General features: G+C 42.4%; 1 protein-coding gene across 1 annotated transcript in view; it reads left to right on the forward strand.

Moving 5' to 3' along the window:
• The window catches only part of CDH17 (cadherin 17), a 62,352-nt gene extending 37,928 nt beyond the window's left edge, over positions 1-24,424 (forward strand). Inside the window, exons 11-17 of the mRNA XM_047089023.1 lie at positions 1,147-1,338; positions 10,897-11,141; positions 14,619-14,749; positions 17,623-17,862; positions 21,702-21,818; positions 21,956-22,069; positions 24,243-24,424. Coding sequence (XP_046944979.1) covers positions 1,147-1,338; positions 10,897-11,141; positions 14,619-14,749; positions 17,623-17,862; positions 21,702-21,818; positions 21,956-22,069; positions 24,243-24,343 — 1,140 coding nt within the window. The 3' untranslated portion in view covers positions 24,344-24,424. The remainder of the gene's footprint in view (positions 1-1,146; positions 1,339-10,896; positions 11,142-14,618; positions 14,750-17,622; positions 17,863-21,701; positions 21,819-21,955; positions 22,070-24,242) is intronic.
• The last annotated feature ends 351 nt before the right edge of the window (positions 24,425-24,775 follow it).

The following is a 24,775-nucleotide window of genomic DNA, read 5'->3' on the forward strand; positions in this document are numbered from 1 at the left end:
AAAGGGAATTGATGTATGAGAGGGTTTGGGGCGGCAAGAGGTGTGACTGAATATAACTTGTGTAGCAGGCACTGGGGCTACACAAGCATGGGGTAAGGAACCCCTTCCTTCTCAGTCTCCAGGAGCCCTTCCTTGTGTTGTGGTTTCCTTCTGGTCCATCTGGACAGTGCTTTCACACTGAGGACAAGAACACCCTTCTTTGAGAGTTGGAAATACAAACTGGGCTCTTGAGAGAGTGAGTGGGCTTCTGTCATTGCCCCAGTCCTCCTCCTGGGCTCTGCCTATTACCATCTTTAAGATCATGATGCCGAGAGAGATGATCGGGGGATTTTCAGTGGAGATGGTCTAGGACAGTGAATAAGAACACAGGCTTTGGAACTGGACAAGCATGGGCTTGAGTCCCAATTCTGTGACTCACTAGCTGTGTGCTCTTGGGTGGGGTTTACCCTTCCAATCTTTTGTTTTTCTGTCAAATGGAAATGATAATATAGCTACTCAATGGAGTGTTTTATTGCTTATCTTTATTGAGTACTTATGTGCCAGGCATTCAGGGGGTTTACATGCTTTATCTCTCTCAATCCCCACAGCAAGCAGGAAGTAGGTCCTACTATTATTTTCATTAGACAGATGATCACCTGAGACGTAAGGAAATTAGATGACTTGCTTCCAGTCACCTGGCTCCTGAGTGGCAAGCCTAGGATTCATCCCCAGGCTGTTTGACTCCAAAGTTCAGGCTCTTACCCTCTATTCCTTGGTGGATTACAGATGAACTAAAATAATGTATGTAAAGTGCCTGCCACAATTTAGGTACTCAACACATAGTAGCTATTTATTTATATGATCACTAGTATAATAATTTCAGTTAGTAAACATATTGGATGTGAGAAGGGGAATCTATTTTAGAGTCCTACCAGTAGCTCTGAGACCTGTTTCTTGGTGCAGTGGATATCAGTCTACAAGTATGAATGAAGTCAAAATCAACCGCACCAAATTTATCAGTAGGAAAACATGCTCGGTAAGTATTGATACAAACTATGACGTGTGTTCATTGTGAAACCAAAGAGACAAATTTGCCCTTTGGCAATTGTGCTTGATGACAGAGGACGTTCTTGTTTTCTTCTCCTATTTTTTTTTTGTTGTTGTTAGTATGGAAACCTGACTCTTGCTGAAGACACAGCCGTTGGGTCCACCATCTTGACCATCCGGGCCACAGACACTGATGAGCCATTTACTGGGAGTTCTAAAATCCTGTATCGTATTATACAGGGAGACAGTGAGGGGCGACTGGGGATTGACACAGATCCCCATACCAACGCTGGATATGTCATAATTAAAAAGGTAAATAGCCCCATTAGTGGAAGTTTTCTTTTTGATAAATCAAGTTACTTGGGACGGTGTAAGGATCTATGAGCAGAGGTAATGGATTAGCAGTGACCTTGCAGGTGTAGTGAGGGACTCCTAGAGCACTCAGTCATTCTCATCCACCGGAAAGACAGAAGGCCAAGATTCTAGTTCTGCGTCTGTCACTAACTCAGCAAGTAACCTTTGTGGAGGGAGGGAGGGTTGCCATAGAAGATATATAAAATATAGGATAAATAATATTTTAGAATAAGGGTATCCCATGCAATATTTGGGACCTATTCATACTAAAAATAATGTTTGTTGTTTACCTGATATTCGAATTTAACTAGGTGTTCTATATGTTTATTTATTAAATCTTGGGAGTGGGGAGGTTTTGCTTAGGGTTTTACTTTGCAAGTGTGAGATGTTAGACTGGATGAGCCCTATGAGCCCTTTAGTCCGTAGACCCTCTATTCTAATGTGTCATCCATAGATTCTTCTTTTTTTTTTTTTTTTTTTTTCAACGTTTATTTATTTTTGGGACAGAGAGAGACAGAGCATGAACGGGGGAGGGGCAGAGAGAGAGGGAGTCACAGAGTCGGAAACAGGCTCCAGGCTCTGAGCCATCAGCCCAGAGCCCGACGCGGGGCTCGAACTCACGGACCGCGAGATCGTGACCTGGCTGAAGTCGGACGCTTAACCGACTGCGCCACCCAGGCGCCCTGATTCTTCTTTAATAATGACTGAAAATTGGTATATCTCCTTCCAAGGTTTAATAGACAAGTTTATCCTTTCCTCCTATCCTTCCTGCCAACCCCCTACTTTCATCTTTTATGATATTGCTGAACTCAGTGGCTCTCACTTTATCCTTCCTTCTGTAAGGACTGGGAAGTCTAGAGCCAAAGTCTAATTACCATAGTAGCTACTTCCTTGCACAGGATCTTCCCATCCCTTCTTCATTCTATTCCCATCTCACAACTGACCTTTTTTCTCTATGGCTGCCTCATCTATGCTTTAGAGCATGTAAATAGTCTACCAGATGACTCAATAGGAAGCAGTACTCAGTGTCATCCAATATATTTGGAAATAAAAGGGATAAGAGTTACAGTGATAGTCTCTGTAGGTGTGGTTGAGTGTTGAAGGTTTGCAGTGCAGTGTGCTAGAGGCTGCAAAAAAAAAAGGTGCTGGAGGAAAGTTTTGGACCAGAATAAAGGAAAGCTGAAGAGGAGGACAGAATAGAATGATGTCACAGAAAATGGATAGAAGCATGGGGAAGAAAGTGCTAGTGTTGAAGGGAGCCCTAGGGCAGAGTGTCAGGATTCTGATCCTATTATTACCATATACTTCACTTCTGACAAAGGGCCTCGTTGGGATCGAGCGGCGAGGTTTGTGTTTGGACCAACTCAAACCATTAGCATCCTGTATCAGTCTGACATTTGGAAAAGATGATGTTATAACTACCCACCCCCCTCCTTCTTCATGGCTGTCTATGTGGAGAAGAACCACAGAAGGAACAGGCAAATGAAAGGACAGTTTTCAGAGTTGGCAGTGGGTGCTCCAGGAAGCATGCTGACAGGGACAAACAGCTCCCAGTTTGTCCAGGACCAGAGCTCTTTGGAGATCTATGAGAAGATAGAGGCCTGTCCATCTCAGTACGGATAATTTCCACGTGTCAACATTTCTTTGTGGTGGCTTTTGTGAACCAGCTTAAGTTAACTTGACCATTTGTGGCTATTGGGCACCTTTAGGGAGGTGTTGGTGACCCTGAATGATCAGTGGTGGGTGCAAGCTGTGAGTATCCTCCCACACAACCCTGGCGTGAGGAGGTACGTTACAATCACGCAGGCCTCTGACCTAAATCTTTGTCACATCCTTATTGTGTTTGTGGTTGTATTCCAAGTGTCTGGAATATTGCATGGCGCATCGTAGAGTCTGATAAATATTGGTTGACTGAATAAATAACTGAATTCTGCACTATATACACAAAAAGAATCATCCAGCTTGTGCTGTAGTCCTGTGAAGTCCCAGCTCTCCGTCCCTCAGGCACTGTGATGACAGTATTCTCGTGAGAGGATTTGTCTGACTGTCCAAAGAAAGAGGATCCTAGACAGAACAGAACTGGAGTTCTAGAACTCGGAAGGGTATAGGCTGCTAGCCTAGCCAGATGCTCGCACTGTTGTTCATGTGATCACTGAGAGATTATACCACATCTTAAACCAGACTACATGTCTTGGAGACCACTAATATCACCCCATCTCTTTGTAAGATCACTCTGCCAATTAACGAACCTTCTAGGGCTGCTTGAGGTAGTTGTGGCTCAAGGCCTGCAGTAGCTGCAGCGTGTATCTCTGATTAAGATCTTTTAAATGCTAAGCAACAGCTCACCCTAAGGTGTAGATTCTGGGTTTAGGATACACCAAATGTTAACCAATAGCCCTTAGGATGTATGTATTCACTATGACAGATGTGTGTATTTATACTGTTCTTAGTGTTTTAAGTAAATTAGACCCTGTAATGTGGTTACTTGTGTGTGTCTTAGGCTTCTAATTCCATATCCGTTAAGCTGCTAGGGGAGTACCATTGCTTTTGAACCATCGTGTCAATCATCTTTCAACGTTTAAAACTAGTTGAAAAAACGGGGCGCCTGGGTGGCTCAGTCAGTTAAGCGTCCGGCTTCAGCTCAGGTCACGATCTCGCGGTCCGTGAGTTCGAGCCCCGCGTCGGGCTCTGGGCTGATGGCTCAGAGCCTGGAGCCTGCTTCCAATTCTGTGTCTCCCTCTCTCTCTGCCCCTTCCCCTATTCATGCTCTGTCTCTCTCTGTCTCAAAAATAAATAAACTTAAAAAAAAAAAAAGCTGCTGAGGATTCAACTCAGTTAAAAAAAAAAACTAGTTGAAAAAATTATGGTCAAAAATACATCGCATAAAATCTATCCTTTAAAATTTTATAGTGCACCTTACCTATATGCACACGGTTGTATAGCATATCTCTAGATCTCTTTCATCGTGCGTGAATGGAACTGTGCATTCCTTGAACAGGAGCTCCCCATTTCCCCAACCCTCTGGCTCCTGGCAACCACCATTCTACTTTCCATTTCTGTAAATTTGACTATTCCAGGTAGCTCCTTTAAGCGAAATCATATAGTATGTGTCCTTCTGTGACTGGCTTAGTTCCCTTAGCTTAATGTTCTCAGGGTTCTTCCATGCTGTAGCATATGACAGGATTTTCCTCTTTTTTAAAAAGGCTGCATAATTTTTCATTGTATGTATATACATTTTCTTTATCCATTCACTTGTCAGTCCACATTTTGGTTATGTCCCGTCCGTAGCTAGTGTGAATGATGCGTCATGATCATGGGAATGCAAATTTCCTGCTTTCAGTTCTTTTGGGTAAATGTCCAGAAGTGGATTCCTGGATTATATAGCTGCTCTAGTGTTAATTTTTTGAGGAAACTCCATGCTATTTTCCATAGCAGTTGTACCATTTTACATTCCCACCAACAGTGCGTGAGGGTTCCAATTTCTCCACATCCTCACCAACACTCGTTACTTTCTTTTCTTTTTTTAAAGTTTTTAAAAAATGTTTGATCTATTTATGAGAGACAGAGAGACAGAGTGCAGCGAGGGAGGGGCAGAGAGAGGGAGGCACAGAATTTGAAGCAGGCTCCAGGCTCTCATCTGTCAGCACAGAGCCTGACGCGGGGCTTGAACTCACGAACTGTGAGATCATGACTTGAGCCGAAGTCAGATGCTTAACTCACTGAGCCACCCAGGTGCCCCTTGTTATTTTCTTTTCTTAAATTTTATAATGGCCATTCTAACAGATGTGGTTTTGATTTGCATTTCCTTGATGATTTGCGATGTTGGCCATCTTTCAATATACCTGTTGGCTACCTGTATATCTTCTTTGGAGAAATGTCTATTTTAAGTCCTTTGCCCGTCTCAAAATCGGATTATTTTAATTTTTTCAGTTTTTTGCTGTTGAACTGCAGAAGTTTCTTCTTACATGATGCATATAACCTCTCATCAGAGATGCAGTTTGTAAAGTCTTTTATTCTGTAGGTAGGTAGGTAGGCTTTTCATGCTGTTGCTGGTTTCCTTTGCTCTGCAGAAGCTTTTCACTTTGATGTAGTCCCACTGGTGTATTTTTGCTTTTATTGCCTGTGCTTTTGGTGTCATATCCGAAAACTAAGTTCTTAATCACATTTCTATCAGCACCTGTTCATCTGAATGGCAAATGTGCTAATGTCTCACACGGACTCCAGTGGACTGGAACTAAGCTCCACTGCATGCATGTGGTTCAGGTCCCCCAGTGATGGCAGAGCTGGGAACTCGACCCCCAACCTCTGGCTCCTCTAACAAAACGTTTCTGTTGAGGCCTGGTATTGCCACTTACCAGCTCTGTGACTTCAACCAACTGCTGTCAGCTCCCACAGTCTTGGTTTTCTAATCTGTAGAGATCGGTAAAATGGAGGTACCTTCTTGTTGAGGCTGTTGGAGGATTAAATGAGAAAATACATTTATAGCTCTTAGTACAGCACCCAGCACATAGTAAACTTAATACATGTCCGGCATTATTTTAATTCTGATGAATTCAATCTACGGCAGAAGCCAGGATTCTGCCCGTGAGCAGATGTGTTTTCGCTCTTGCTGCGGGGGCCAAACCTGCCTACTCCAAGAGTGCAGTGGTGCGAACCAGGGATCTGCTGACTCAGCCTCTCCAGCAGAAGGCCTGGAAATCAGTTGTTTTATTTATTTACTTTTTTAAGATAACATTTGCTATTTATTAAAGTAGTTCTTACAGAGCTTACATTCTGCAGAAGGGAGCAGAGCACTCTTAGTGGTTTTATCTTTTTGGAGGTAAAAAGGACTACCAAATGTAATTTCGTCGAAGAAAGGCAACTTGATGTTGGCTGGGTTCATGTACCAGGTCTTTGTAAGCAGTGCAAGATCCCGAGGTTCCTGTCTGGGGCAAAAATTCATTAATTCATTCAATAAATATTTATTGAACGTCTAATGTGGAATTTCTGTTCCGAAATCAGTCATTTTAATAACTGCCCTGCAAAGAGGAGAAACCCTCCTAGTTTTTTCCTTTACTCTCCTACTAATATCACACTTCACTTCACTTTGGACGCTACGTGTGTGGGTCTTCCCCACCAAGCAATTCTTTGACACCAGCCTGAAGTCCTACAACTTAACGAAATTCTGACACTACCTACCTGGAGATAGTGCTGACTCCACAGGTTAAGGGCTCAGTTCCATGTGACCACCCCAACTTCAGAAGCCAATTGCAAACCCCAGGTTGTCACCTGCACTTCAGAGAGACTGGCTATAAACTGGCTATATGATTCCCTTCTCAGGTTCCACCCCTTGCTAGAACAGCTCACAGAACTCAGAGAAACACTTACATTCACTAATTTTATCAAGGATATGATAGAGGATATAGGTGGACAGCCAGAAGAAAAGACCCATGGGACAAGGTCTGGAAGTGTCCCCAGTGCAGGAGTTCCTGTCCCCACTGTGTTGGGGTGCACCACTCTCTCAAAGCACCGGATATGTTCACCAACCTGCAAGCTCTGTGAGCTTGTGGGATTTTTACGGAGGCTTGTCCTGCAGACAGGACTGATCGGTGATTCAATCTCTAGCTTTCTTTCCCCTTCCTAGGGGGTGGGGCCACAAGTGCTAAGCTTCTAATTATGGCTTGCTCTTTCTGGTGAGCAGCCCCCATCCTGAAGCAATCCAGGACCCCACCAAGAATTGCTTCATTAGAACAAAAGGTACTTCTCACCCCGGAAATTCCAGGGGGCTTATTAGGAGTTCAGTGTCAGGAGCCAGGGGCAGGGAACAATATATATATTTTCTATTATTTCACATGCCAAAGTGATGCTTAGGATGAATCAAGTTTTAGGAATGCTGTCCTGCTCAATATTTACTGCCACCCAGAGTGCTGGCCTATTGTATGATGGAACATGATAGTCTTGGGGCCAAGTGGGTATCAGGAGCAGGAAGTCTATTCCTTTGAGTCCTGCTCAGCTTATCAATAACTCCCCTGGACCCCCTTTTTAAAATTCAGGGTTTTGTTTTAGCTTGAAAATTTTTAGGTCATCTTTTTGTTTTTTTAAGTTTATTTATTTATTTTGAGAGAGAGTGGGGGAGGGGCAGAGAGAGAGAATCCCAAGCAGGCTCCACACTGTCAGCGCAGAGCCCCGATGCGGGGCTTGAACTCATGAACCATGAGGTCATGACCTGACCCAAAACCAAGAGTGGGACACTTAACCAACTGAGTCACCCAGGTGCCCCTAGCTTTAACTTTTTCAGTGCAAATTTGTCACTTCTCTATTGTGGCTGGGCTTTTTGAGTTCTCAATATGTGGCCTATTTTTAACCAGCTCAAGCATCATTTGGAAAAATAACGCACACACTTTTTTCTCGTCACCAGTCATTGGTAAAAATGTGAAATAACCCCAGTCTCAACTCCTCTCTCTCAACACTTCTATCTCTGCCTCCAGGTTGAATCTAAATCACCGAGTTTGCCCCTTCAAGTAGTTGTATGAAGAGGAATTGAGGCCTGAACATGTTTTTTTCAGCTTATTTGATGAATATATCTCGTTAGAGGGACCCAAGACCATCCCAAAAGGCCACAATGGGTCTCTTGACTTGGCTTTGCAGGCACCTCCCTGTGTTATGGAAGATGATACAGAGGGTTTGATAAGGCTTGTCTCTGATTAAGTTCTGCTGATTATCATTTGCTAATTTAGCATCTTTCATTTCTAATTTTTCCCTGGAAGATGTGGGTCAGTGTTTTTCCTGGTGTGAAAGTTAAGCACACTGATCCTTTCTCATTTGGTCTTCCATTCAGTAAGTGTTTAAATTTTTTTTTTTTTTTAGCGTTTATTTATTTTTTTTGAGACAGAGAGAGACAAAGCATGAACGGGGGAGGGTCAGAGAGAGGGAGACACAGAATCTGAAACAGGCTCCAGGCTCTGAGCTGTTAGCACAGAGCCCGACGCGGGGCTCGAACTCACGGACCGCAAGATCATGACCTGGGCCGAAGTCGGCCGCTTAACCCACTGAGCCACCCAGGCGCCCCATTCAGTAAGTGTTTAAGGAGCACTGACATCCTCTCGTTACCGGTCTCCCTGTTGGGTGTGGGTACCCTCACATGGCTGCTTCTGCAGTTATTTTCCTAAAACACAAATCTGACCTTGTCAGTCTTGTGTGTAATGCTTCTCTTTGCTCCTCAAGGATAAAGTTCCAGCTCTTTAGCTGGACACACAGTCTCCCCTCTCATCTTTTTCTACTCTCAGTCTCACATGTTCTGTCGGGATAACACAGGCTTCTTCCCATTTGCAGACATGGTGTCTCATGTTTTTATCCCCCACCACTGGGGGCGGCAGTGATGGGGTGGGAAATCCAGGGAGGCCATGTAGGACCCATTTGGTGAGAGGATAGGATGCCCCTCCTCTGTCTGAGCACATGGAGAGCTGAGCTGCCTGCATGAGCTTGGACTTGGCTGGACCAGCAAGGAACAGAGTACATCCTTTGTCCACATTGTAGGCTTGCTCTGGGGCTGTTCTATCTGCCAGGATTTCTCTGTTTGATGCCCCTGTCTTCATCCCCTGAGATAAGGAGTGGGTCCCTGGGAGTCAGAAGCTCTAGCTTGCACCCCACCCTCAGGTGGGGAGCTCTATCAGATCACTTGGAGGCGATCAAAAAATCATTATGGGGCCATGGCCTGCAGATAGGGGGTGCTTATCTCTGTAAACATCCTCTCTTTTACATCTTGTCTAGCTTACAAAATTTTATATCCTGTATGTTATATCCTGTCAATTGCTTCTTATTTTCTATCTCAAATGACCTTGAGTCTTCAGACATAATCCTTTCTCTTCATATGAACAATCTATCATCCTTTCTATTGAACTAGAAATTGTGTTGTGATGTTGTGTGTGTTTGTGTGTGCATGGAGGAGAGGGGTTTCTGAAGAGGGGGAATTTTCCCCAGAATCTCTTTTCCACTGGGGCTCTCAAGAGCCCAAGAAGGACCAAGTCCTTCTCATCTTTATATTTCTTGACTGATAACACAATGGATACTGCATGCCAAGGAAGAGTGGAGAAACAGAGATGAATATAACACAATTCCTCCTCTCAGAGAGCTTATGCTCAGTAAAGATCTAAAATAGATAACCAAACAATGAGATTCCTGAGTCAGGTACTGTGAGACTACAGAGGATGTGGAGCCCGTCCATCTGGGGATAGCTGGTGGGGATTGGGAAAGCTGATGTGGAGAGGACAACAATGACATTGAGCCAAGTCCTGACTGAGGGAGAGAACTTTTTCGGATGTTAGGGAAGGGCAGGCCAAGCTAATGCAATGGTGTGTCAAATCCTCCATGAGTTTTTCTCTTCCTTGATCTTAGCCAAAAGGCCAAGAAGCGATGAGTTTGTCTCTTCCTGAATGGATATTACCATTTCTGTTTAACTGATGAGCAACTGACATAAACCAAAGTTAAAAGACTGACAACTCACCAGAGGTCCTGGGTCCTACAGGCCTGGGAGAGTGAACAAAACAGTGTGGTTTCCACAATCCATAATGTACCTTTTGGGCTTTGCTTTGGTTCCTTTGTTTTTGAGGTCCTGGGTGCCACTGAGACTGTGACTGTATCCTCTCCCTGGAAAAAAATTCACATGTACACAAATATAAATATTTCAATTTTGGTTTCTAGGGCTTCACAGCTTCCTAGAAGCCTTTTAATCCCAGATGAGAAGCCCAACTTTAGGGGCTATCACTCTTCAGCAGGCCTTTAAAGTTAGGATTCCTCCCCCACCCCCAGAATCATGGACTCTGTGCCTTGAGAGAGACCTTAGAAGTCACACAGAACCAGTCACTTAAATGATATGTAAGTTTCTAGGCTAGCCTATTATATCTTGTTTAACCCTATTCTTGAAAGCTACCAGAGTTGGGAATTTACTGGTTTTTGAAGCAACTCCTTGTCTTGGGTAGCTCTGTTATGTGCTTCCTCTTATTACACTCAAATTAGTTTCTTGATTCTTGATTCCTGGCTCTGTCCAGGATGGTCTGGAACAAGAGTGGATCCTCTATCTTTTGATTTTCTCTGCTAACCTCTGCCACCCTCTATGAGGTTAAGTCCTTTATCTTGGGGTTTGGATCCCGAGGTCTCTGGGAAATCATTCTCCATACAATGTGAACATCTCAATATGACCCTTTCCCCATCTGTCTTCTGGGAATTTTCTTGATAGAATTAATAAATTTCTGCTGAACGAATGGAGTATCCCAGGGTTAAATAAATTTGAAGAATGCTATATTGATTTCCTCTTTTAGGAGAGTCAGAATGCATATAGCATATTAAAAGCTCTGATAAGTCCTTTAGCAAAGTCTTTTTTATGGTTCTGTTATCATTCTGAGAAGTAGGTTTTTGCTGACACCAAATTGGGAACTGCTGCTCTGTAAGAAAGTTTTTAAAGGACTTTTGGGACCGAATCTTTTAAGAGAGCTAATCGTCCTCCAAATTAATTTTTCCTCTTTTTTTCCCCCTACACAGCCTCTTGATTTTGAAACAGTAGCCGTTCACAACATTGTGTTCCAAGCGGAGAATCCTGAGCCTCTGGTGTCTGGTGTAAATTATAACACCAGCTCTTCTGCGAAGTTCAAGCTTATTGTGACAGATGTGAATGAAGCACCCCAATTTTCCCAGCGCATATACCAAGCAAAAGTCAGGGAAGATGTGGCTGTAGGCACTAAAGTGGGCAACGTGACTGCCAAGGATCCGGAAAATCTGGACATAAGGTAGAGGAGAGCAACGCTGGGCAGGCCTAGCTGTGCTGTGACCATGGCCAGTGGGGAAGAAGAAGGGCTGGGAGGGGCAGAGAGGCTGGCCTGACTCCAGGGCTCTCCCCTAAGAAAGGAGCCAGTGATCTGACGCTCTATCCTAGGGTCCATGGTGAGCTCAATCTTGGTCCCAACAGTCATCCAGTACCCTCTGGGCATCAGTGAGAATCCAGGCCCAGGCAAGTGGGAAGCATGTCAGCTTCCATCCCAGCCCACTAACTGCAAGTTGTGGCTGAGAGCTGGTGAGTTCAGCAGATGGGGTCCAGAAATTGGGTGACCCAAAGCCAGACTCTGTGTCTGTACCAGCCACGGGGGCCAGGGTTTGGGAGAGAGTTCTAGTCCAGTCCCTAAAATGGACTGAAGCTCTAGACAGAGAGAATGAAGCAAAAGCCCGGTTGGACAGACTCAGCCACCTGATATAAGGGAATCTTCTGGATGCAGAGTGCCTACATTTCTTGGATCTCTGGACAATAGTTCTGGGGTGACAAGACTCATTCCAGAGCCTACCTCTGGAGAGGTCAGTGCCCAGGCTGAGGCGGTTAGAAAAAAAAGATGTAAATCTTTCCATTCTTAGTCATTTTTTCCCAGTGCGACAGGACTTACACAGATTTGCCTTAGAAGTGAACAATGATAATTTGCCCAAGATATATATATGTGTGTGTGTGTATCCATATCTGTATCAATATTTATAACTTCTTTAAGATTGTATAGTTAACAAGCACATAGATAGGATTTGAGCCCAAATCTTTTGCTTCTGCGGCATGACAAATACTTTAGCATGCCTTAAACCATTGCATGTGGTTATGAATGACCTTAAATTCCTTAAATTTCTTGAAACATTTGAGGGGAGTCTTGCCTCCCAGTGAGCTGTCATTTAGGTACTTGGGATCACTTCTAAGACCTTTTTCTGATTGTCTATCAAGGAATAAAGTTCCCATCTACAATTTCACTCTCTACATCCTTCTCTGGTTCCATAAAAACAAACATAAGGGGCGCCTGGATGGCTCAGTTGGTTAAGCGTCTGACTTCAGGTCAGGTCATGATCTCACGGGACTGTGCTCTGTGCTGACAGCTCAGAGCCTGGAGCCTGCTTTGGATTCTGTGTCTCTTTCTGTCTCTTCCCCTCCCCTGCTTGTGCTCTGTTTCTCTCTCTCAAAAATAAGTAAACATTTTTTTTTTAAAGGCAAACATAAGAAAGAAAGAAGAGTGGGGGCTGTACTGTGTGGTTTAGTGTAGGTACTAATATATACATCAGAGCCACAAATTATGATGGGGCACAAAATATTTGTAATTTACGGCCATTTATTGTTTAACAAATACTTCTGCCTTCTTCATGAGAATGCTATAAAGATTATTAGTCAAAGATAAGTGAAAAAAAATTTGAGTTTATGAGTAGGGAAAACAAAGTCATTTAAGAACATTTCTTGGATCAAGGAAAAGATATACATGCTATTAAATTGAGATCAGGAAGATGAGGAAGAAGACCGAGAAGGGGAGTGTCCTGTAAGAAGACAAATGAAAAAAGGCATTTCAAGAACGAGGAATAATCAATATTTCTGAGGCTAGTAATAGGTCAGTTTAGAATTAAGGATGGCTCCAAAGTTTTTGGCCTGAGTGGATTCTTTTTCTCTCGGCCCCCAAAATTTATAATCCATCAGCACCCATTGGGTCCTAATCCGACCCACCAGCAAAAATTAGAGATCCTTTCCTTGAACTATATCCAGAATACAAGTGCTTCTCACCATGTCCACCATGGTCCAGACCACCATCCTCTCTTTCCTGGGTCCATCCCTGCCCACTTCTCAAGCCCACCCTGCGTCCACCTGCCACAATCACAGTGGTCCTTTTAAAAAGTGGATCAGCTCAAAGGACTTCACTGAACACCTTCCAAAGAGTTCCCATCTTACTCAGAATGAAATCCCAAGTACATAGGATTTCTTCTTCATCAGCTGTACATGCAGCCTAACAGTGCTTGGCATATAGAACATACTAATATTATAAAAAAAAAAATTAATTTGATGAACTAATACACCCTGGCTTTTTAATCATTCTCTTGCTTCTGGGCATATAGGTTGTTTCCAGTATTTTTTTATTATATAAAATATTTTGAATATATGCATGAATGGAATTCTTTTTTAACCTTGATTAAATTGTTTTTTATTTGGGGGAAAATTTCCAGAGGTGGTATTTTTTGGCCTAAAGATATGGACATCCTTATGGCTATGTTGTGTTGCCTCTCAAAAGGCAACACTAATCGGTTTTCCTGTGGTTCTAGTCTTGTCTCAGATTCATCTCTCACACACCTAACAACAAGTTCCATTGAAAACACAAATATGACTAGATCGCCTTCCTGCTTAACAGCGTTCCACGGCTGCCCATTGCTTCCCATTATCTGGCTCTTTCTACTTCCCTGGTTTCATCTTTTGCCATCCACTGCTTCCCGTTTTTATCCCAACACAGCTGGGATGTCTGACCCTCTCACACCACCAGGCTATTCCTTGGTCTCTTTGCATTAGCTCATGCAATCGCTTCTGCCTGAAGCATCCTGTTTCTTGCCTTAGTTAACATCTCCTGCTTCAGAAAAGCTTCTCTGGGGTGCCACAGGGCCCCTCTCATTGTATTTACCACATTTTATTGGAATTATCTATTTCTGTGTCTGTCTCCTCCATTGGCCTAAGAGCCTGTTTTTTTGGTTTTTTTTTTTTGTTTGTTTTTTTTGTTTGTTTGTTTTTTGATAATCTCCTCTCTTGTTCTACAGCCTGATGTTTGCTAAGCACTCAGTAGATGTTTGTAGAAGGAACAATTCACTGTGCCACCAGCAGCCCGAGTATCCACCCATTCCCTGGCATCTCCGCCCCTGGGTGTTCAAGTTTTCTTAGAGGGAGTGGTTTGCTAATCAGTTTTAAAAGATGTTTCCAGGGGGCACCTGGGTGGCTCGGTTGGTTAAGCATCTGGCTTCGGCTCAGGTCATGATCTCACCATTTGTGGGGTTGAGTCCCGAGTTGGGCTCTGTGCTGACAACTCAGAGCCTGGAGCCTGCTTCGGATTCTGTGTCTCCCTCTCTCTCTGCCCCTCCCCCGCTCACACTCTGTCTCTCTCAAAAATAAATAAACATTAAAAAAATTTTTTAAAGATGTTTCCAGGCTGTCTTAATTAGAAACCTTTGATTTGCAGAAAAGTTTAACTTCTTTCCTCCAGAATTTGTGACTATACCTTTTCTAATAAAACAAGTATAACTACAAATCCGTAAGGATGAGGACATCCTCCTTTTGAAGATAGATGAGATACAAATAAAGCATTAATAATATTAATTAATTATCCTTTAAATATGTTATAAGTGATATGCAAGGGATAAGGCATAATAATCCATAGACTCTCTTCACATTTTCACACAGACTAATGTGGGTTTTCTTTTGCTCTTTTTACTCTATGAAGTTATTCTCTGAGAGACAACACAAGAGGCTGGCTTAAAATTGACCCTGTCACTGGCGAGATCTTTACCACGGCTCCTCTGGACAGGGAAGCTGAAAGTCTGTATCGGGTGCAAGTGATGGCGACCGAAGTAGGTGAGAAAGAAAAAAGGAGCAAATTATTAGGTGGTACGTTAATAGACATGGGAGGGAAGATGGCACGGGTGGGAAACTTAACTGGGTCAAATTGTCAGCCTATCTTAGAGTGGAAGGTTGATAAGGGTGCAAAAGTGGAGTGAAGGGCCCACACCTTCCTGGTTCTGTGCAAGGTGCGGCCCACGGGTGCCCCTGAACTGGGCTCTTTCAGGCAGGGGTGCACCTGCAGGCTGGCTAGTGAGGAAGAGAGCTGCTGCCACTCGCTCTTGTTCCTGGAGGGACTACAGCTTCTGCGCAGGTGTCTGTGTCCCCGCTGAACTCCCTCCCCTTCCTCCAAAGTGCTTGTGGGTTTCTCTCGAGAGCAGGGCCAAACCACTGCTCTGCTGACCTAGACCATAACTTGCTCTTTCAGCCTGCGATTGCAGTGGTTCAGGTCTGATCCTTTCTGAAACAGAAAATATTTAAAAAAAAAATTTTTTTTTTAAGTTTATTTACTTATTTTGAGAAAGAGAGAGAGAGCACAAGCAGGGGAGGGGCAGAGAGAAGGAGAGACAGAATTCCAAGCAGGCTCAGTGCCATCGGTGCAGAACCCGATGCGGGGCTCAAACTCACAAACTGTGAGAGCGTGATCTGAATGGAGAGGAAGGGTCGGACGCTTAACCGACTGCACCACCCAGGTACCCCTGAGACAGAAAGTGTTTTATGCCATGTTGTCAACTTGGATATGTGCCAGAATCACCTGGGAGCCTGTTCAATAAGGTAGGAGGAGTTCACCCCTGGAGATTCTGATTCACTAGGTTTGGCTGGCCCTGGGTATCTCTGTTCTGATGAAATCAGGTGACCATTTGAAAGAAAAGACGTATACAGGGGCGCCTGGGTGGCGCAGTCGGTTAAGCGTCCGACTTCAGCCAGGTCACGATCTCGCGGTCCGTGAGTTCGAGCCCCGCGTCAGGCTCTGGGCTGATGGCTCGGAGCCTGGAGCCTGTTTCCGATTCTGTGTCTCCCTCTCTCTCTGCCCCTCTCCCGTTCATGCTCTGTCTCTCTCTGTCCCAAAAAATAAATGAAAAATGTTGAAAAAAAATTAAAAAAAAAAAAGAAAGAAAGAAAAGACGTATACAGATGAGCCCAGGATGTTTGAATCATCCTGCAGAATCTTTGCATGCCGTTGGATCCCGTTGTGGTGCTATATATCCCCACTGACTTTGAACGTAGAGTTCCAGGGAATTTAAAAAATTAAAATCAACATAAATCCACAGGAATAGCATGCTTACCAGTGATAAGGCTGGTGATTAAAACATGAGGCTTCTTTGCATTTAAATGGAGTTTTCTAACTTAGAGTAGAAATTCTGTTGTTCTTATGCTGGTTGAAGCCTCTAATTAAATAGTAAATATATCTGCCTGGTTTACCAGAAAATGAGAATTGAACAAATTGGGACTAAATAAATACAGTTTTAGACCAAAAATATATATATAAATAAATAAACTCTCAAAATGTGAGGCCCAGGGTTGGGAGGTGGAATGGGGAACATTCCAGTGGATGGAAATCATAAAAATGGCCCCTGCCTGTGAAAAGATTAAGAAAAACAAAAGCACCACAGTCAGATTAAGCCAATGAGGGTAGAAATGCCGAAGTGTGTGCCAAATTTGGAACGATTGTGTGCAAGCAGACGGGCCTTGCTGAAGTGGGGGCGGGGCGGGGGGGGGGACGGTCTTTCTCCCTTGCTTGTTTCCACAGATGCACATTCCATTATCACATTGTATACCTTTAACTCTTGATTTAAAAGCTCCCGAGTAATCAGGAAGTTTCTGGCTGAGCCTTTGTGCCACGCATTCCGCTACAACATACCATGGGGATTAACGCTTGACTTTGGATGTGTCCTAGGGGCCTCTCACATTTTAGAAGTTTCACAAATTAAAATCGGGATTCAATGCTCTGCACCCCTTGTTGGCTCTGAAATGATGCCTGAAACGACCTCAAGAGCACAGTGTCTTTCCCCCCTTTGGTTAAATGTGGTCAGGGCCCTAGAAGACAGTTGAAAAGCAAAGCAGGAAGACAGGGTTCACTGGAATTGAAACGGGATGGGGTCAGAAATTGTGGAAATGGTATCTGTGATTGATGTCAGGGAGAATGAGGAGAGTCAGTGTTTATGTTGTCCTGGCATCCTTGTTTCAAGCACTCAGTGTGACAACCTAATCCTCATACAACACTTTGGGTAAGTACTATTATTGGCCATATTTTATGGACGAGGGAATCAAGGCACTGAGAAGTTAAGTAACTTGCCCACCATCACACAGCTACCAACCATTAAGGCTACAGGGTCTAAATCTTTCACCACTACACCACAGAAAATCACATTCGCGCAGCCCTTTACTGTTTTCAACAAAAACGACACATGGGATCCTCACAAAGTCACATGTTGTACAGCTGAAGAAACGGGTGTAGAAACCCACAAACATGCCCGAGTCAGTGCTGAGGAGCGGTTGTGGGCTCTAGAGTCAGACTTCCTGGGATGGAAGCCTCTCTACTGCTGTGTGACCTTGAGCAAGTCACACGACTTCTCTGAACCTCAGTCTTGTCATCAGTAAATGCACATCGGAGTTGTTTTGAAGTAATACGTATAAAATATTAGTGTGTAAATCTTAGTTATTATTATCATCACTAAGACTTTTTAACCAGGAAACAAAAGCGGGTCTGATTCTAAAAGCTTGTTATCTTTCTACTACTTCAGCATACCCAACTGCTTTAAGAGTGTGTGTGTGTGTGTGTGTGTGTGTGTGTGTATTTTATTTATTTTAAAGAAAAGAAGGTATCTTGTCACATTATGAGGAAAATGAGAAAGCTGATATCACATTTCAATCCCTTACTTCCTTAGGCGGCTCCTCCCAGAGCTCCATAGCCAGTTTCCACCTGACCCTCTTGGATGTCAACGACAACCCCCCTCGGCTAGCCAAGGAGTACACGGGCTTGTTTCTGTGCCATCCCCTCCACCAAGAGGGGACTCTCATTTTTGAGGTCACTGATGATGATCAGCGGTCATTTCCGAGTCCACACTTTTCATATTCCCTCGTCAGTGAAAGCTCACGAAATGACTGGGAAGTTTCGAGAGTCAACGGTGAGTTGAACAAAACACTGACGGATGATAAAATTAGGTTTTATTTTCCTTGGTGTGCTTGCGGTGGCACTCAACACAGAGTTTTCCCCCATGCTGCAGGGAGGAAGCTCATGCTTTGAGAACCTGTAGAGGGGAGCTCTCCAGGGGGAAGAAAGCCCTGGGCTTCGGAGGGAGGAGAGATTAACATACAGCATCCCCCTTAGTGTATAGGGGCAGTTGGACAATCTGAACAGCATTTGCAAAATTTCCAATGGCCACCGAGGGACAGATTTCATAATGGTTTTTAAAAACACCTTCATGGAAAAATAATTGTCACACAATAAATGGCACATATTTAAAGTGCACAATTTTATAGAAATTGATAAATGTAGAGCCCATGAAGCCCTCATCACAATAAGGATAAGAATATTTTCACCACCCCCCAAGATTTTTCATGCTCTAGCTCTAGGTGCAGTCCTCATTTCCCACCCCACCCCCACCCTGCCAGTCCTCCACCCCCCATCCCTGGGAATGGCTGCTCTGCTTTTCATCACTATAGATTAGTTTGCATTTTCAAGAATTTTATCTAAATAAAATAATACAGTATGTGCTCTTTTTGGCTGGCTGTTTTTGCCTTAGCTTACTTATTCTGGAATTTCTCCATGTCGTTCTGTGTATCAATACTCATTCCTTTCGATTATGGAGTAGCATTCCATGGTAAGACGCTCTCACAGTTTGTTAGCCATTCACTTCTTGACTGTCACTTGGTTTGCTTCCAGTCTTTGCTGTTACAAATAAAGCTGCTATGAGCATTGTGACCAAGAATTCTGTAGGAGCATATGCTTTCATTTTTCTTGGTTAAATACCTAGAAGTGGAATGGCTGGGTCATATGGTAGCTGTATGGTTAAAGTTTTCAGAAAATGGCAAATGGCTTTCCAGTTTGTAACGTTCTACATCCGCAGCAGTCTATGAGGGTTCTGGTTGCTCAACATTCCTCCCAATACTTGCTCTGCTTGGTTTTTTTAATTGTAGCCATTTTAGTGGGAATGCAGTAGCATTTCGTTATGGTTTTAATGTAAGTTTCCCTAAAGACTAATGGTGTTGAGCATCTTTTCATGTGTTTATTTGCCACCCATATATCTTCACAGGTGGAGGGGCTGGTCAAATTTTGTGCCCATTTGAAAAATTTGGCTGTTGGCCTTCTATTGTTGACTTCTAGCATTCTTTCTATAATCGAGGTATCAGTTCTTTGTCAGATATATGTTTGCAAATATTTTCTCATGGGTTATGACTTGTGTTTGCATTTTGTAAGTGTCTTTTTTTTTTAAGTTTTTTTTTTTTAACATTTATTTATTATTGAGAGACAGAGAGAGACAGAGCATGAGCAGGGGAGGGGCCGAGAGACAGGGAGACACAGAATCCAAAGCAGGCTCCAGGCTCTGAGCTGTCAGCGCAGAGCCCGACACAGGGCTCAAACTCACTCACCATGAGATCATGACCTGAGTTGAAGTTGAGCTTAACTGACTGAGCCACCCAGGCGCCCCTCCAAAGATTTTCTACATGGACAATCATATTGTCTGCAAATAATAGCATTTTAATTTCCTTTCCAAACCAGATGACTTTTATTTCTTTATTTTTTTATTACTGGCTAAAACCATCAGAATGTTGAATCAAAGTAGTGAGAGTAGAAATAAACTGATCTTGGGAGAAAGCACTTAGGCTTTGACCATTAAGCATAAAGTTTGCTATGGTTTTTTTGTATCAGATCAAGGAGTTTATCTTCTGTTCCTAACTTGCACAGAGGTTTTTTGTTTTGTTTTGATTTTTGTTTTTGTTTTTTTTTTTTAACTAGGAATGGACGCTAACATTTTCATGTACTTCTTTTGCATCTATTGAGATGATTGTATGGTTGATTTTTTTGGTCTATTGATTTGGTGAATTGTGTCAATCAACTTTTGGAATCAACTTCTAGATCTTAAACCAATCTCTTCCTGGTATAATGCTTACTTGGTGGTGAAATATTAGCATTTTTATGTATTGCTGGATTTGATTTGCAAAAATTTTAAGGATTTCTCCATCTGTATTCATGAGGGATATTGGTCTGTATCTTTCTTTCCTTGTAATGTCTTTGTCAGGTTTTGATGTCAGAGTAATGCTGCTTCATCGAATGAGTTATGAAATATTCTACTTCTTCAATTATCTGGAAGAGTTTGTGTAAAATTGTTTTTTATTTCTCTCTTAATGTTTGGTAGAATCTACTATGAAGCCATTTGGACCCAGAGTTGTCTTTATAAAAAGTTTTAAGTAAAAATTCAACTTCTTGGGGCACCTGAGTGGCTCAGTTAAGTGACCAACTCTTGATTTCGGCTCAGGTCATGATCTCATGGTTCCTGAGATCGAGCCCCACGTTGGGTTGAGAGCTGATAGCATGGAGCCTGCTTGGGATTCTCTCTCTCTCTTCCTCTCTCTCTGCCGCTTCCCTGCTCGTGCTCTCTCTCCCTCAAAATAAATAAGCTTAAAAAATTCAATTTCATTAATAGATACAGGGCTATTTAAATTACAGATTTTTTCTTGGTTGAACTTATTAGTTTGCATCTTTTAAATAATTTGTCTGTTTCATTTGATTTGTCTAATTTATTGGCACAAAGTTATTTGTCATATGGTTTTATTATTCTCCTAAAATCTACAGACTCTGTAGTGATATCGTCACCTCATTCTGATATTGGAAAGTTGTCTCTTTTTTTTTCCTGATCAATCTGGCTAGAGGTCATTAATTTTACTGATAGTCTCAAAGAACCAGCTTTTGATTTCATAGATTTTTTTCCTGCATTTTTGTTTTGTATTTCAATGCTCAGATTTTTATTATTTCCTTTATTCTTCTTATGTTGAATTTAATTTGTTCTTCTTGTTTTATTTTTATTAAGGTGGAAGCTGAGGCAATTAATTTGGAAAGTTTTTCTTTGTTATTGTGGGCATTTGGTGCAATGATTTTATGTCTTAGTGTCATGTTAGCTGTAGCCCACAAAGTTTGACGTGTTGTGTTTCCATTTTCATTCCATTCCAGATACTTCCTAATTTCCCTTTAGATTTCTTCTGTGACCCATGGCTTACTTAGAAGTGTGTTATATAGTTCCCAAATATATGGGGATTTCCCACATCTTTGATTATGGATTTCTAACTTAATTGCTTAGCAACCAGGGGACAATTGGCTAAAATACTTTTAAATTTATTGAGACTCCTGTCTCTCAGTACTTTGAGGATGTTTTTCCCCCCGGTGTCTTGGATTGCACTGTTTCTTCTTTGTTCCCTTAAATGTAATTTATCCTTTTTCCTCTGGATGTTTTTAAGATTTTCTTTTTCACACACACACACACACACACACACACGCACAGGATGATCTTTCTCACTAGTTTTAAGCAATTTGATTATTATGTGCCTTAGTGTCACTTTGTTTTTCTTTTTCCTGGGATTTACTAATCTTGGATCTGAGGACTTAGAGTTTTTACCTAATTTGGAAAATCATTTAGCAGTTACGTCTTCAAATATTTTTTCTTTTTCTAATTCAGTGTTTCATTCAGTCTAATGTTATAAAACATAGCTACAGAGCTATGATAGTTAGTAGTATTTATTCTACAGAGCAATCATAAATTGAGAAATTAAAGGGTGCTTTGGCATCCTGTTTGATGTTATGGAAGGCAATGTTGAGTGGTGATACTTTGGGTAATTTAACTCATACTTATATCGAATAATTTCCTGGCCAACCTTAGTATTATATTGCAAAGGTGAGCTTTATTCCTGTTGATACATGGGTATGAGGTTGTGTTTTTATGTCATTCATTTTTTCCCCCTATTCTGACAGGAACTCATGCCAAACTTTCTACCAAGCACACGAACTTTGAAGAGGGACTTTACAGTGTCCCAATCCGCATCAGTGATGGTGGCCGGCCACCGCTGGAAGGGGTAGTCTCTTTACCAGGTGGGTACTTTGCCACAGGCAACTTGGGATAATGTCTGTCACCATGGGTAGTTTGAGAGAATTCCTGTCTTTGATATAGGATTTTGCAAACTTTTTGCTTGAAAATATATTTTACCAAATACTGTTTTGCGTTGTAGTTACTTTCTGCACGTGTGTGGAAGGACATTGTTTTCAGCCAGCAGGTCACCAGCCTGGGATGCCCACTGTGGGCATGGCAGTTGGTATACTCCTGACCACATTTTTGGTTATTGGTGAGTATAATTTCTCAGATTCAAGGATTCCTGTTCTGGGCCTTAGAAACCTTCACCTCAGGGTCTGTCTTCGGGGCTGGTCTGCTGGCTGCTTACTGACGTTCTAGGCAAACAGCCAGGAATATGCATTACCAGCAAACCATCAGACTCTCCTAGTTGAGATCTGCTGCCTTAATACCACCCATTACCTATCATTGGTTAGTTGGGAAATATCACGCAAGAGGCTTTAAAGCATAAATTGTTATGTTTTGTGCCTAGTGTCCAAACTTTTGTGATACAGGAGAGAGAGATGCAGTAGCTGTGCCCCTGCTATGTGGCAGGCACGGTGCTTGATGTGGGGGGTAGGTGATGGGCAAGATATACATGGATCCTACCCTCACAGAGCTTACAGGCCAGTCTACCGTTGTTGGAACAGGTAGAATTAGCCTTCCGGTGGAGACGCTTACATACCCAAAATGTTGCAGAACTTCCCTTTGAGTATTTTCGTGATGGTAGACTAATTCTTTGTTATCCCAGAACAAGTCGAGCTTATCATGGGCCTTATTCTGCTTTGGCCCTGGCCAGGCTAAACAGCAGGGTCCCCACTTCTAGCTGTCTTCTTTTTTTGTGAAACGCTCAGTGCTCAAAGAGGTCCTCTTTCAATTGTTGTCCTCACCATAAGTTAAATAGTAGAAATAGATACTTCACCAAGTCATATCCACTTGACTGAAGGGGTTTATACCATTTCACATCCTTTCTCTTTGAAAAGGAAGGCTGGGATTATTCTAAGAATTCTTACTCGTTCTCTTAGCATTTGGTCTTTTCTGCTGCTATCCAGTCTACCACATTAGACTCTGATTCGCAGCTCTAAAAGGGACCTCATTTCCTTATACCATTCCATCCAGATTCCTCATTATCATGACATGGAAGGGCCTTTGTGACATAGTCATTACTCATCCTAACATATGCATGGGGATCATCTTTTCCCCCGATCACAGGTTGGTGCATACCCTTTCATAATAATTGAGCTAGACTTTTGAGTTTTCACTCACTTAAGCTTCCTTCTACCTCTATGCCTTTTCTTATTCTATCCTCCCTCCCATCTTGAAAGGATTTTTTGAGTTTATGCACCAAATAGCAGTTTCTCAGATGACCATGTAAAGCCATAATTTTGCCACAAGTTAGACTGGGTAAGTCTGGGGATATCTGGAGATAGAAGTAATAGGATCTTACAGTTTCATGCCCTTACTTTTTTCAAAGTAGGGTTTGAATTAGTGCAAGATTCTTTTTTTTTTTATGTTTATTTTTTTCTTTTTGATAGAGGGAGCAAAAGCAGGGGAGGGGCAGAGAGAGAGGGGGACAGGGAATCTAAAGCAGGCTCTGCACTGACAGCTCGATGCAGGGCTTGAAACCGCGAATCATGAGATCATGACCTGAGTATGACCAGATGCTTAACCGAGTGAGCCACCCAGATACCCTGGAATTAGTGAAATATTCTTAATGGGTCTCTGAGTATCCAGTCTTTTCTGCCACGATTCCTCCTATAAATTTACTGCAGGTTAATTTCCTTAAAACAACTCCCCTTTTCCATATTGGTTTCTGGTTTATAGTACACATTTACTGCTAAAACGCACAATGTAATTTTGTAGGTGTTCAGAGATAGGAGAAACCAGAAAGATTAGGGAGTCTACTCAAGCTGGAGCTATGAGGAAGGCACCAAAGAAAATGTGATAACTGGTGTGGACACACCCGAGCTTTAGGTAGGTGAACAGGTCAGAGAACAGCTTTCTGGTTGTTCTCACTGAACTATTTCCTCTAGAGAAGAGGATGAAGGACTGGAATCAACGTTCACTGAGTACGTCCAAAGTTCAGGAAGTCTGCCAGATGCTCATGCACTTAGTCATCCACATACATTAGGTCCTATATTTCTTGGTAAAGACCCAGCAATAGCCACCAGCAGAGATATGCTTTGGGAGTTGATACGTACTTACCGAACAAGATAAATGATAAGCTTATGAACCCAAGAAAGCCAATGCCTAGAATCCCTTATTCACCAGGACAACGAAACTTTGTTGACCCACAAAAAGAAATGAAGTTACATGAGTCACTTTTTCCTACCAGGGTATTACTTCATAAACAATGTGATAGTACATTTTAAGATTCCACCTCTTTGACCTTGAATTTTCTCTTTTAGGTATAATTTTAGCAGTTGTGTTTATCCGAATAAAGAAGAATGAAGGCAAAGATACTGTCGAAAGTGCTCAGGCATCCGAAGCCCAACCTCTGAGAAACTGAATTTGAGCAGGAATGTTTGAGTTTATGTACCAAGTGCTATTTCAGTAACACAACCATTTAATCTCATAATTTTACTTTTTGTCCAACATGTGCTCTGTAATTTTTTACAGATATACCCTCTTGCCCTTTAATATTTTATTACTCTTTGATATTTCATGTGCTATAGACATTAGAGACATTTTCCATTTTCCCATGACACTTTCCCCTCTGCAAAAGCCTTCGCTATTTATCCAAAGCCAAAAATGTATGTGTTTTTTCCCTTTAGGGAAAGATGGACTGATGAACTCTTCTGTTCACTTTCTCCTTATCGAGATTTATCAGTCCTCCACCACAGAACTTCCTGGATTCCACTCATACTTTCTCCACTTCTATCCTATGTCTCCTCCCTCATGTCTCATTTGGTATTGTACCAATTTTAAGACCTTTGTTGGA

Source organism: Lynx rufus, unplaced genomic scaffold (assembly GCF_022079265.1).
Source record: "Lynx rufus isolate CCGP_SWC_20201006 ecotype Redwood Valley unplaced genomic scaffold, mLynRuf1.p SCAF_26, whole genome shotgun sequence".
NCBI lineage: Eukaryota > Metazoa > Chordata > Mammalia > Carnivora > Felidae > Lynx > Lynx rufus.